We start from the raw sequence: 13999 nt of genomic DNA, 5'->3' as shown, positions 1-13999 counted from the left end.
ACAAACACATCCTAGGTACCCGAACACCCATTAGCATCCATCAAAGTTAGGATCCTCCATGCAAAACATGTACCTCCATACCTCCAGTATGCAGCTGGAACCCCTTCTTGAGCATCATGCATTTTGGCTCTCAACACGCCCAGTGGGAAAGCTCAGATCCAACTAGCACTCCAGTTCCCCTTTGTTGCAGGGGGAAACCCTTCCTGGAGTAGCCAGAAAAAGAATTCTACTTCTAAATGTTAGTGGTCTATTCAAGCCCATTCAATTCAATTCAAGCCCATTCCATCTTTGTCTGATCAAGGCTGGCTTTTGGGCAACCTCAGTTGTTCCACTCCTTGTTAACGTTGCCCCCCTTTCTCCTTGCCTTTCCTCCCTCCTGTCTTTTTAAATCTGCTTAGGGAGGGCTCCAGGAGAGGCACAAAACACACAGACACCTTTCACAGCAATACAGATGCAATACAGAGCTCAAGAAAACTTACAGGGGTTCAGCCTACCACCAGTCTCCCAAACTACCTTTTTTCTGGTTGTTTGTTGGCAGCAATACATATTACCGATGAAGAGCCAGATGTTCAGGCAGCTTAAGTAACTCCAGGGGTCCAAGTGCCAAGACAATCTCCTGATTAACTGCAACCCACCTACCTAGCCGAAGAAGAATTGCTCCCCATCTGGGAATAGGTTATATCTGAGCTTCAGTTTTTCTCTCACACAGGTACTGATGCTGCTTTGCAGAGATGCGTGTTTGCATCCTTCTTCCCCCTCTAAGGCAATTCAACTCCACACCTGTCTACCTGGCTCCAGCAAATCTTTACTGTCCATATTTGCTATTAGATCCCTCACATTTGTACTGTGTCCTAGATTTAACTTCCAGGCTGCCAGTCCAAACCAAATACTATGCAAATAATAACGGCCTCTATTTGTAATAAACAGCGTATTTCCAAACTTTGATCTGCTATCTGGTTGCTCATTCCTTTCAGTGTAATTTGGATCATGGTATGTGACTCCAAGATGCATGTACTTCCCAACTTGCGGACAAGGACACATGGCACTAACTTCTAACAAAGGATGCCCTGGACCACAATGATCGCTTACTAAGGACCTGCGTGCAGGGCCTCAGCAGCCAAGTGTATCCAACTTCATATATCTTCAGTATGCCAACAATATCCCAGCCTCTTTGCAACAAAGAAAGTAGCAGAGAAGTCAAAGCCAGATGATAGAAAGGGTCTCATCCTGGCGCAAGATCCACCAAGTGGGAATACTTCAGCAGGCAGCTCCCTTCTTGTGAAAGTGAAGCTGAACTTGCTATGGATTTTTATTCTAGGCGATCGCAGGAGGACATTCCTGAGAACCATCCCCTCCGAGTCATGAGGCAGAATCAAATTAGAAGCTTCACCAGAGACAGCAGCCTCTCAGCTTCCAGGCAAATGTGACTAGTACAATTGCTTCCATTATTCAACAGCTCAAACTGCCATGGCCTCCAAGGGAAGCACCATCTGAAGTTCCACGCTGAGAATATGCGACTGAGGAAGGGAAACTCTGAAAGCCACTTCTTTCAATCACCTCTTAACATGTGGGTGGTTTGACAGTGCTTCACTCTGTTTACAACCTAACCCGCTAAATAGAGCTGCCCAAGAGCATCAGTGCTCGGGAGACAATGAATTTGATGAACTTTTCACCTTTCGTCTGAGTAGCCTACTAGCCACTTTTACTCTCTCAGTACACAGGTGGTTGTTGTTGTTGTTTAAAAAAACACAAATAAAATAAATGGAGGTAAATGTTTCCAGTGCAGGATTTATGCTCACCTCGTCAGACTCATCAGATAATGTCTTTAACAAGATGGGAAACAGGCTGTCTGTATGCCGGAACATCTGAAAGGCAAAAGAAGTCCAAAACAGTCACAGAAGTCACTGTGTCTGGTGCTCTGCCAGAGGCTGCCACCACAGCAGCAAAGGCTGCCTCCAGGTTTAAGAGCATCCCAGTCCTTGTGCTGTAAAGATGCCCTCCTTTCCCACAAGCTTACCAAACAAACTCTGCAGCTGAGGCCAGAGTCACCAACTAGAGGAAGGGCTTCTTCCTTTGAAAAGTATTCTATTGCTTTTTGATATATTGAACTAGTTTGCACGTAACACTCAGCCAAACTGTGTTTTAACATGAACACGCAGAGAGGAGACAAACCATGCAGCCGAGGCTTTTCTTGATTTACAGCTCATGGTTTGTCTGCAGTGAGACAGGTCCCAGGTTCAGAGCACTTTCCATGCCAAACCACAGCTTAGGTCAGGGCTGCGCAGCAGCATGGAGGGAGAGAAAAGCAGCTGTGATCTCCTCTCGGGAAGCCTGTGTGTTCACACTGAAGCATGGCTTGGCTTAGCATTACATGCAAACTGAGCCAGAGCACTCATAACCGTAGCACTTTCAGCAGACTCTATGTAAAGCAAGAAACAATTTAGGCTTCCATCCATTACAAACAGCTTTATTACCAAGCCAATCAGCACCAAAGGGGGGGGGGCAGAAAAGCTGGAGGAGAAAAGGAAGAAAACTTCTGCAATTGAATGTTTCAAGCTCCCAAATTTCTCTGACTCAACAACTGTGCCTCACTTAATAAAAAAAATTAGTTCCTTCTGGGCTGAAAAAGCACATGTATCCTGAGTACAATGCTGTACAGTGGTACCTCAGTTTTCGAACAGCTTAGTCCCCAAACAACTTGGAACTTGAACGCTGCAAACCCAGAAGTCAGTGTTCCGGTTTGCGAACTTTGCTTTAGTAGCCGAATGTGGTCCTGAGCTTCCATTTTCACTGTTGCACTGCTAATTTGCACACCCCCTCCCATTGTAATCAAAGCCTTCCATTTCCGATTGCAGTGTTCCAAGGTGATATTTGGAGCTTCTATTTGGTGCTTTTGTTTTTGCTATTTTTTGCAATTTTGTTTGTGTGGCTTTTTCGTTTTTGTGACTGTGGCTTGTTCTTCGTTTTAAGATGGATTGATTGTATGACTGTAGAAATGGATAAAAGCCCCCATCCAAACAATGACTATCATCAGTGCAGGTACGAAAAAAAATAATTTTAATTTTTATCATCTACAATACTGTCTAATTTATTTTATTTTATTGTACAGTACATTGATTATTTCTTTCATCTTAAGGATCAATGGTCTCATTAGATAAAAAAATTCATGTTAAATTACTGTTTTAGGGGTTGTTTTTAAAAGTCTGGAACAGATGAATCCATTTTGCATTACTTTCTATGGGAAAGCATGCCTCGGTTTTGGAACGCTTTGGTTTTGGAACAGACTTCTGGAACAGATTCAGTTTGAGAACCAAGGTACCACTATATTCTTAAGAGGCAAGCTTGCTTTCCAAAGCTTTAAGAATAGCATCTTAGCTGCTCTTCAAGGAAGAGTCAGGAGGAAAAGAAACTCTAATGTGGGCCAATGGCCATGCTGCAGGCCTGATCTGATCAATGAGCAGACTTGCCTTGCGAGGCGTCTTGATGTACAAGTGATACAGCCACTTCAGGACTGCTATCCGTGTCATCATCCCAATGGTTGAATCGTGAAGGTGACAGTCCAATACTTGGACAATTCCATCGAGGTTCAGGGTCACCTGGATTCTCTCAGTGCTAAAGGTAAAAGGAGACAGAAGTTAAGATCAGGCAGGAACATGGTTTCATTCATTCACTCAATGAATTCCTATACCGCCCTTCAGCATAAATAACCTCAGGGCAACTTGTACCATTTGGTTTCCCTATTGTCAATGGCATTTGCTGAATGACTTCTTCTCAATACTTAGCTGCCTATATTGAGTCCATATAAAAACAGCACACAGAAAATCACAATGCAACAGGCTCCTTGGTTCATCATTTCACCTCAACAAACACTTCCCATATATACAGCTTTCACCTTGCAAAGAGACAAAGTTTATCTCCCATAAATCACTAAAATATTGCTCCTTTGCTTGCTTTCCTAAGCTGCCAGCTGAATGAAAGCAAAGTCATTCTCTATTCCAGTAATGCTGGCAGCTATTTTCCAGCAACTGCTCCCATCCTTTGTCTGTAGATTGAATACTTTTTTCCATTTTGCTTCCACCATTCCATTTTGTATGCTTAAGAACAAACCCTTAAAAATCTGTGGCAACTAAAGCAACTGCTGTTGACTGAGTACCATCTCATGGATCTGTGTGGCTGCATGTTGCTGAAAAAAATTATTCTCTTTGGCTTTCGGAAGAAGGAAAGCAACATATTGACATTCCATCCCATTATGAAAGATGCACACATAACCAAGAGGATGTAACTTATTTCCTCCCTGCTCCTGGTGTTGCCCTGCATGCTGCAAACCCCCTTCTGTGATTTGTTTTGTTACTAATAATAGCTTGTGCTTATTGATTTGGTCCCGGGGGCACGTGATGTAGCCACATTGCAAAAGCCACACAGGTTTGCGTCTTGTCAGTGCACGGATGTGCAGACCACTTGGAAGCGCCATGTGCATAGTCTTGAGCTCCACAACGGAAGAACAGTGGGATGTCAATATATTACTCCAATTCCAAGGAAGTACAAAGGCTCCTGCTACTCCCAAGGGCAGATCACGTCTCCCTTCCAAGCAGATTTGGAAGGAAGGGAAGAAAATTGGCAGCCTCACAGTTAGCAACCAATTCAGTTCCATACAGAGAATGGCTGGAAGGAATGCATGCTGCCCCTTTTAGGAGGTATTAGGAGGCATGCATGGAACAGAGAAAAAAGCAGGTTTATATTACATCTATAAAATAATTTTTAAAATATTTTTTAAAAGTCACAGGGGATATTATGCAATCTCATTTCAATATTCCAGAAGACACAGGGAGCAAGCCCACCAGGTACTGCTGACTCTGCACCTTAATTTTACTGGGGGCTGCATGGGACCCACTGCCCTGCAACAGCGCTGCAGAAAAGCAGCTCTTGAGCTCGCCTCATTTCCTGGTCACAAAGCCTCCAGGATGAGAGGTGGAAGATGCTTCCAAGTGCCAGTCACTGGGCAACAAAAGGGACAGGAGGGAGACATGGCCTCCCATGTCCTGTTTGTGGGAAACACTTGGCTGCGAGCGCTCCAATGGGAGAACAGCCTTTACCAAAGGTGTCATGGGCTTTGAAAACACTCAGACTCAGGATGAAAGGGAGAAACATGCTAAGAGGAAGGCACACTTGGCAAACCATCACCATGATCAACTCCTGCCCAGAAACCTATGTCCCCACTTTGGAAGGATGTATGGATGCAGAATTCACCTCCACAGTCACTTATGGACTCATTGTTAAAACCGTGTTTATGGAAGACAATCTTACTTGGCTACGAGTGATCGCCAAGGAAGAAGAAGAAGAAGAAGAAGAAGAAGAAGAAGAAGAAGAAGAAGAAGAAGAAGCTGCTGCTGCTGCTTGTGGGGTCCTCACTGAGGTGTCTGATGGGCCACTGTGGGAAAGAGGTGGCCTGGGTGGTTAGATCCAGCATCAGGCCTCCAGTGCTCTAAGGCACTTCTCTTTCTCCACCTCTTATGCAGCCCCTTATCTGTGAGTCCACAGCTAACTGTGTTGACTGCTTGCCTCCAAATCACCACATCCACTTTTGGATGTGCTCCTTCTCCAAGAATTTTTCCTTCCTCTCAGCATATTGATCAACTACCATTTGTTACTATTGCAGTTAAAAGTTTTGGGGTGCTGTTATTGTTAAAAGTCAAATCCATAATTACTTCCTATAAACCTGTACGTGGAATACAATGCACCAACAGAACGTTGTGTATGGATCACTTTCCCCACAAAAGCCTACTTGTGCCCCAAGGTCACCCTCAGGGAGGAATTGTGAGTGCCCCCATTCCCCCAAAGCAGCAAGTAATCACCAGGAGAAAGGCCCGTCACAGTGGCAATGCCTTGCCCTGGCACCTACGCTCAATATCCTGTCAGCACCGAGCAAAGAAAAGTTTTACTCTCCCAGGCATTCCAACCATGAGTTCCATTCCCAAGGCTTGGCCTTTGTGCTGCTCTGCCATCTCCTGGTCTAGACTGTTTTATTGTAACATAACATAACATTTCTTTAAAAATGAATACATACAGTTCTGGTTGTTGCCTCATCTAAAAAAGGGCACCTGAGAGCTGAAAAAGGAGTGACTAAAAGTATGTGGTGGGGGGAGGTTGGGTTGAGAACTTTCCCTGCAAGGCAAACTGCAAAACTAAGATGACATGGGGAGGAGAAGGGAGACTTGAGGAGCTGCAGAATTATGCATGCTGCAGCACAGCCTTTGCCAACCTGGTGCCCTCCATGTGTTTTGGACAACAACTCCCATCAGCCCCAGCAACCTTACAGATATGCAAGCTTCCAGGTATACAAGAAACCCAAGGCTGCTGAGAGGGCCACACTCAGGTTCCATGCTTCCTTTAAATACACAAACAGACTGTCATGGCCTGTTCATTTTATGGAGTGAAGGCAAGCTAACTGTCTGGGCAAATGCCACTCAATTATCACCTTCTCTGCTTCAGCAAAGTTTTTATCCCACGGGATTCAGCTGCTTTGCTCTTTCTGCCCACTGGACAATGCCCATCCCAAATGCCCGGAAGGGATCCTGCAAAACTGCTGAGTGCCCAAAGGCAGAACACCTGCCACTCACCAGCTTCTGCTGCCATTTGAAATCAGATGTTTTGCACAAACTCAAATGCTGCCCCTAGAGACAGCCAAAAGCAAGTTTCATAGCTATTTACAGAATTCAAGTCTAAACAGCGTTTGGGTTTGTAAGCTACAGTTTGTGGGTTAGAAGAAAGAGGTTTACTATCCCAAGCACAGGTGTGCTTTGACCCACATCAGCTCATTGTGGGGGGAATGCATGCAGAAATATGCTCGCTTCATCTGAATGCCCCCCCCCCCAGTTACTAGCAGGAAAGAACCTCACATCATTGAGAGGTGCCTCATAGTTCACCAGCTGCTCTGAATTCCTTCTAAGCAGCATCCTCTGCCACCAAAGCCCTCTGTAAACCATGGTTTGCAGCAACTCAATGGCACTATCCAGTCCAGTGCAAGATCCAAGCATAGGAATGCACAGCAGAATCTCCCCATCTGTAAAATGCTACAGAGGATCCCCCAGTTTCATTAACAAGAGGCAGTTGTTTTTTACCTGGCTGGTATAAAGACACTGGTGTTGCTGAAATTGGAATCGCCGGAGGCATCCAGGCAGCCTGCAGGGAGACAGGTGTCAGTTAGCTTGAACACGCCACAACACTGTCAGAGGAACACAAAGGGCTGGCACTTGCAAGGACTGCTCCCCAAACAAAATAGTGATGTGGCCCCAGGTAAGAATGTTCTGAAAACATCAAGACAGTGAGGTAGTCAGGTCTGTAGATAACATTCGGGATGATGAAAACCAAGCAGCCTCATTGCTGAGGTCCATGGTGCAGCTGACACTCTGAGCAACTGCCAAAATGCCTCTGTTGAAGACCTGGCTTCATTTCCAACTGAGCCTCCCCTCACCGGGAACCTGATCAACAGTTGTTGTTTGCTTCTCTCTCGAGGACCCCATCCTCCACCCTTTTCTTACACACAGAACTACTTGAGAACACCACCTTTTAAAACCCAGCCAATATAAGACAGGCTAAGTGACTGGAGATACAATTTTCCCACTATGGAGTGATTGGGTAGCCTTGGAACACAATGTCTTGATTGGCTCACCTTTTCCCAGTCTTTCCATGGTGAGAAACTAGTACTGTCCTATCTCCACTTGTTTAGCACATTATCATGCCGCTCCCCTAGCCTTGTGCTTTTCTCAGGTAACCCCTTCTCTCCAGCCCAACAGAAAACATATTGCAATATACCAAAGTCCAGGTCATGAGAGCAGGGATACGTACATGCACAAAAAGCCAGACAGAAAGACAGTTTGCTTTTTGGGGGGGGGGGGAAGGACTTACTGCCGGAGGTCACCTCCTGCTTGGACAGAGATTCATCCTGATCACCCTCCATTATCTGGGGGGCTGTTGTGGGCTGCTTGGTCTCATCAACCTCATCATCTTCCGGAATAACCAGCTTCATGAGGCTCTGGTTGCACACATTGGCCACCTCTTTGATGCCTGCACCCCAGGGATGTAAGGAACATTCATTCCCAAGTCATGTTCCCAATCACCATTGTAGTAGGCTCATACAGAACAGGCCCTATGGCAAGAGTCTAGCCTCAAGATCTTTCACAGGGGCCCATAGGCACTAGAGCCACAGACAGGGGAGGGGGAGGGGGAGGGGGTGCTGGACCAAGCCAAAAGGGGCCAATAAGATGCCTCACTGGGAACCCCACAAGCAGAACCTGAGCACAAGAGCATCTTTCCCTACTTGAGATTCCTAGCAGCTTGTATTCACAGGCACACTGGCCCTGGCAGTGGAGGAAGAACATTGCCACCGTGGCTTGTAGGCACTGAGAGCCTACTCCATGAATTTGTCTGGTCTTCTTTTAAAGCCATCCAAGTTGGTGGCTATCACTATTTCTTGTCGGAGTGAGTTCCATAGCCTTTAAGTGCTAGAAAACTGGTTTCAGGCTGATTGGTTTTCAAGACAAGACCTTTTAATTTTTAGGCTGGCAAAGGTTGCATCAGATATCAGATTTGGCAAATGTTTAGAGAACAATACAGCACAAGCCCTCTATCAGAAAAAATAGGAAAGATTCTCAACTCATGGGCCAAAAGGAATACTGAAGTATGCTTGATTCCTTCTCATGGCCCAGCCCAAGCGATGCTGGATCTTTCAGTAAAGATACCCACAAAAGAGGTGTCCGCATGAAAATGGCTCTCCTACTGAAGCCAGTCCTTTGCTTAAGCACCCCAGGAAAAGCAATTGTGGGGCTGCTCTGATGTCAAGGAAAGCACAGAAAGCAGAGCTGCTTATAGGGCTGCCCCCAGTCCTTTTCATGATCCACAGGCTCACAAGGAAGCAGCAGCAGCAAAATCCTCCAATGGCATAAACCAGGGCTGTTGACTTAGCCTGACCCTCCTCCCTCCTTTCTGCCAGATGCTGACGGACATTTGTGAAGGAAGGGATGGGAGGAGGAGGAGGAGGAGGAGGAGGAGGAGGAGGAGGGAGGCAACAGCCTCTGCTGCAAGGATACTCTTCTTCCGGTCGTCATAGGACAGGCACGGCAGGACAGCTGTCAGGATCCCTGAGGAATATGGCAGCATCACCCGGCCAGCCAGCTGGATGAATTCGCGCATCCAGCACATGGCAGTCAACTGGATTAGGTCATCTGCAGTCAAAGTGATCAGGAAACAAAAAGGTGGTTTAGCAGGATGCCTGGAAAGGGGTGGGTGAGGTGCCTCTCTTTCCCCAGGAAGCCTTCCCTCCTCTTCCCTCCATCACTGCTGAACAGTGCTGCTTCTGTTCTGCTCCTATGCTTTGTCTTGTGGTTTCATTTTAATAATACTTGTTTCAGTTGTGATGGTTCTGGAACACACATGAGGATTATACGGTGAAGGGTGGGCTGGAAATACAAATAACTTACCAGAAGCCTGGCAGTGAATCACCAAGATGTTGGCCATCTCAGCAAACTTGACACTGGAAGGGTTCTTCTTGATCTCTTTCAGAAATTCACCAAGGGCTACTTCACACCTGTGTGCAAGGGGGGGGGGAAGCAGGGGGTTCAGAGATAGGTCTTCTGCTATAGGGGAAATAACATGAAAGGGTGGAAAGGGAAGCAGAGGCCCCTTTCTGTTCACTCATTCTCCTCACACAGACAGAGGACACACAGACAGAGTCTGCTTGCTGGGCATCCAGCACAGGTTCCATCCTAGAAACTTTGGTTTCTACCAAGACACTTGAACATAGAGCCCTGAAGTTGGATCACACCAAGATGGGCCCATCTCACCCAGCATCCTATTCTTCAAGTGGCCGAGAAGATGTCCCTGTGGGAAGCTCTTGAGCAGGACACACAAGGCAACAGCCCCCTTTTCACACCCAAAGCTGCTGCTTCCTGTTTAAGAGTGTCAACTGGGTTGAAGCTGAAGGAAATGGTGATGCAACTTATGGAGCACTGCCCTGGAAACAGGGGGGCAAAGCCTGCGTATCAACAGCCAAGCAGTTATCCCCAGATCCAGCTCAGCACTCACATTTTACGTATCTCCTTGCTGTTATCACCCAGGATCTGGAAGAGGCCATCTAGAATCTCTGGCAGGTAATCCAGAAGGTTGATATCTGGAACTGACTCCAGAACCAAGATCTAACTCAAGGGGAAAAGACAAACAAAAGGAAGGTGATACAGAAGCGCAGTGGCAAGAAGTAGCATGTGTCTCTTTAGACCTAGACCGGATTTGCCACAAGATGTCAAGTGGTGCTTTTTGGGTCCTAGAGCAGCTTGCATAATGGGAGAGGAGGAAGGGGACAGAGAGTGGGGGTAACATCATTTCAGGGGCAACCTTCAGCCAGCCCAGCCTGGCCTTTAGCAAGTGAGTTTCTAAAGGAGATGGGGTGTTCTGGAAAATTAGATTATGTGCCAGTGGCAGACCTACATTTTGGGGGCCCTGAAGATTGAACTGTCATGGGAGCTCCTTGCAACCAGAAACAAGGTCTAGGTAGCCACTGTTATCTTCTTCAATGGGGTTGTTCCCATGACAGATCCCCACACATTCACATCTGTGCTACTGACTCTCGGGATTGTTGAAATATATACAATAAAGCTCAACTCAAATTGGGTCTACTAGGAGCTAGGGATGCGGGTGGTGCTGTGGTCGGTGGTTTGAATCAGCGCAACAGGGTGAGCTCCTGTTGCTTTGTCCCAGCTTCTGCCAACCTAGCAGTTTGAAGCACATCAGTGCAAGCAGATAAATAGGTACCGCTGCGGTGGGAAGGTAAATGGCATTTCTATGAGCTCTGGCTTTCATCACAGTATTCTGTTGTGCCAGAAGCGGTTTAGTCATGCTGGCCACATGACCCAGTAAGCTGTCTGTGGACAAATGCTGGCTCCCTTGGCCTGAAAAGTGAGATGAGTGCTGCACCCCATAGTCGCTTTTGACTGGACTTAACTGTCCAGTGGCCCTTTACCTTACCTTACTGCTAGAACTAAACATTTTAAGCAGTGTGGACTAAATTCACTTTTGTGGCCCCTCCAGGATTAAGGGCACTGCAGCTTAAGCTTCATTTGTTTAATAGCAGATCTCCCCGTTATGTACATTCACTCAAAAGAAACAAGACCCAAAAAGTCTTTGAGATACATGGAAGATTTGCCTCACTAATCATTTAAATTTTTAGCCAGCTCAAGGTTAAAATATGCTCCCCAAAGTATTTGAGACTGACAAGGTGGAAATCAGCCTTTCCCACTCTGAAAGGTCATTTTAGGCCACTAAGAGGCACCTCACATAGAAGAGAGCTGGTGCCTTCAGCACCAGCAAGTCTTCACTGGTAAGGAATTCCACACCTGTAGAAAGTCTCTCAAAGGCCCTTTTCATGCAGCCAGGGCACACAGGTGGTCAGAGCAAGGGACTCCCTTCTGCTAAACCTCCAACAGGGCTTGGAAAGAAGGTATCAGGAAGTCAGCAGCTACTGGTGACAAACTGCAAACAATGCCAAGGAGAAACAAGAAAGGCCTTTCCACAAAGGAACTATGCATCACCTGTTACCAGCAGTTTCTAAAAGAACCATCAAGAGCAACAATATACACAGCAGCTCCAGCTGCTTCCCAAGCAGGTAATAAGCACCCCCATGATGCTGTTTATACCACCATCCATTCCAAAGTATCAGAAAACATTGAGCTGACAGTTATAAAACACACTGCTCACTTGAAATGCCAGAGAAACAAATCCCAGCATCAGACCAAAAACACTTACCCAGGAAATGATAAACTGTCGAGCATACTGGTTGTTGGAATAGATTCTCTCACGCAGCAGTGGAATGAAGCTCACCAGATCAAAGTTGTTGCTCTCGGTCACAATGTCCTAGAAAGTCAGAGCCAATAGCATGAGAATGAGCCTTGACTCCCTTCCCATCACTGCTTGAACCCTACATAAAGTCCAGGACCTCTACCACTCTAGAAAGGAAAGAGAGCCTTCCAGCCATGCATAAGCTCAGCCTTCACCAGCCAGGAGTCTTCCAGATGTTCCGGACAACATTGTGGTGCTTTAAGGGCTGCTATCCAGTCTTTTCCTAACAGAGATGTAGGTTCTGGCTGATGCTGTCCTACAATCTGCTTCATATGCTTGCTGAACACACCATGATAGCCAACACTTGCCTTTATATTCCAGTGTGAATGTATGACCTCAGCATTTGTAAGAGGATGATCCCTGAACACCCCCCATATCCAAGCATTCTGCAGAGATTTAATGTCCTTAATTTTCCTTTTGAACTAATTTCCTTCTTATTGAAAAAAATCCATTTTTGAAACCAAATGCAACTACAGTTAACTTAGTTGGCAAATCTCCAGCCACCATATGTATACAAAAGTGAAACATCGCCAACTAAATTAAACATAGTCCCATCTGGTTTCAAAAGAGGAATCCATATGCACACAAACACACTTGGTAACGTTGTGTTCTTGATCAGTCAACAACACTTGTATCAGGGGCACAGGTCCTGGGGGTTAATTATTAAAACCAGCATTAAGTTCCTGGTTGCTGCACTCTCGGAGGCTCCATGACCAGAAACCTTCTAAGGCACAGCGTCTTGGCAAATTGCCCTGCCGTCCAGCCAGCGCTTCCCTTGCGCAGCTCTGCTGGAAGCTTGACGCTGACCCAGGCAGGGAGCAGAGTGCACGCAGCGTGAAACTGTTGCTGTGCGTGTGTGTAAAATAAATCAGGCTGCACGCACGGTGTCTTCCTTATCTTCTAAAAGTCTTTATTCGTGTAGAAACACAGCTCTTAAATCTTTCCCGGCGACAACGCACACATCTTGCGTCCTCTCTCCGCAAAAGCGAAACCAGAACTGAACTCAGGAAACACTCCCCTCAGTATACTCAACCACGCCTCAGAATGTAAGACGTCACACAGAACCTCTTAACCCTGTAGGTTCTGATTCTCTCCACACAGCGGCTTCGTAAACCTAGAACTTCAGGTAATTTACTGTGTTCCAAATATGTTTTTACTCTGTTGATGTGAATGTGGTTGAAATCATGCTCATTACAACACTCTCCCCCCACTTTTCTCCACTTCCAGTTGAGCCTCAGAGTTCTGGTCATGAGGGCAATGCCCTCCGTGCTAAATTAGTTTTCATGTTTGGTATTATGACCAACAGGGATTCTGTGGAAGAGCTGGTTCCTCTTTCATTTCCTAGTTTTTTGGACTCTATGCCTTCTTTCAGAGAACAATCACACCCTGTCCGTTTTCTATAGAGGTTGTGAAGAACCAAATCTTCACAATCTTTTATTTTTTTAAAACCCTGTTTGTTTCCCTTGTCCTAGATGACCAAAGCCTCACACCATTTTAAATATCTGCTCTTTGTTCTCTGGAGTGCTTGAGAAGTCCTCTGGTGGCTCAGCCAGATGCCCAGGCAAAGGCCAAAGCTGCTTCAGAGGTTTTACTGTATAGCATTTTCTTCCCCTTTCCTAGGGAACTCAGATGCTCTGTTTCTTCTGAAAGAGGAAGCTCGCTTTCGTGTAATTCTGCTTGCTCTTCAGGGAACAACCAATCTCAGAGGACAGTGGGAACAAGGAAGGTGACCTCTGATCTCTAAAGAAGAAGGCTGGTCAGCAGCATCTGCCTTGCCTCTAGAACAAGATGGCTTGTTTCTTAGCAATCTAGGATGCAGTGCCAGTAGCTAGAGCATCCAGCCAGAGGTGCATTATGCATGCTCAGTTTGCTTTATGAACCTGGTTTCAGTTTCCCATCTTTCAAACTCCCATAAATTTCTGATTCCCTTAGAAAAATTAACAGAAGCGTTTGTCTGTGGGAGTTGGGTCCACATTCCAGTGCTACTTAGTTCCAACACAGTCTCCAGCCTTCTCAGGTGCCTCATATAAAGCATGAATGGCAGGGCTGCTGAGAACATGGTCTCTCTCCTGGCCTGGGACTCTGGCAAACACCCAAACTCACCACTTTCTGC

The 13999-nt window shown here is 46.1% G+C and overlaps 1 protein-coding gene across 1 annotated transcript in view; it reads right to left on the bottom strand.

The window, feature by feature from the left end:
• Positions 1-13999, bottom strand: part of VAC14 (VAC14 component of PIKFYVE complex) — a 79810-nt gene that overhangs the window by 62226 nt on the left and 3585 nt on the right. Inside the window, exons 5-12 of the mRNA XM_081199959.1 lie at positions 11794-11901; positions 10081-10190; positions 9477-9583; positions 9087-9221; positions 7906-8064; positions 7119-7179; positions 3468-3612; positions 1800-1865 (exon numbers count right to left, since the gene is read on the bottom strand). Of these exons, the coding sequence (XP_081056085.1) occupies positions 1800-1865; positions 3468-3612; positions 7119-7179; positions 7906-8064; positions 9087-9221; positions 9477-9583; positions 10081-10190; positions 11794-11901 (891 nt within the window). The remainder of the gene's footprint in view (positions 1-1799; positions 1866-3467; positions 3613-7118; positions 7180-7905; positions 8065-9086; positions 9222-9476; positions 9584-10080; positions 10191-11793; positions 11902-13999) is intronic.

The sequence above is a fragment of the Podarcis bocagei genome (assembly GCF_964188305.1).
Source record: "Podarcis bocagei genome assembly, chromosome: 7".
Taxonomy (NCBI): domain Eukaryota; kingdom Metazoa; phylum Chordata; class Lepidosauria; order Squamata; family Lacertidae; genus Podarcis; species Podarcis bocagei.
This window is presented reverse-complemented; position numbering and strand designations above follow the sequence as displayed.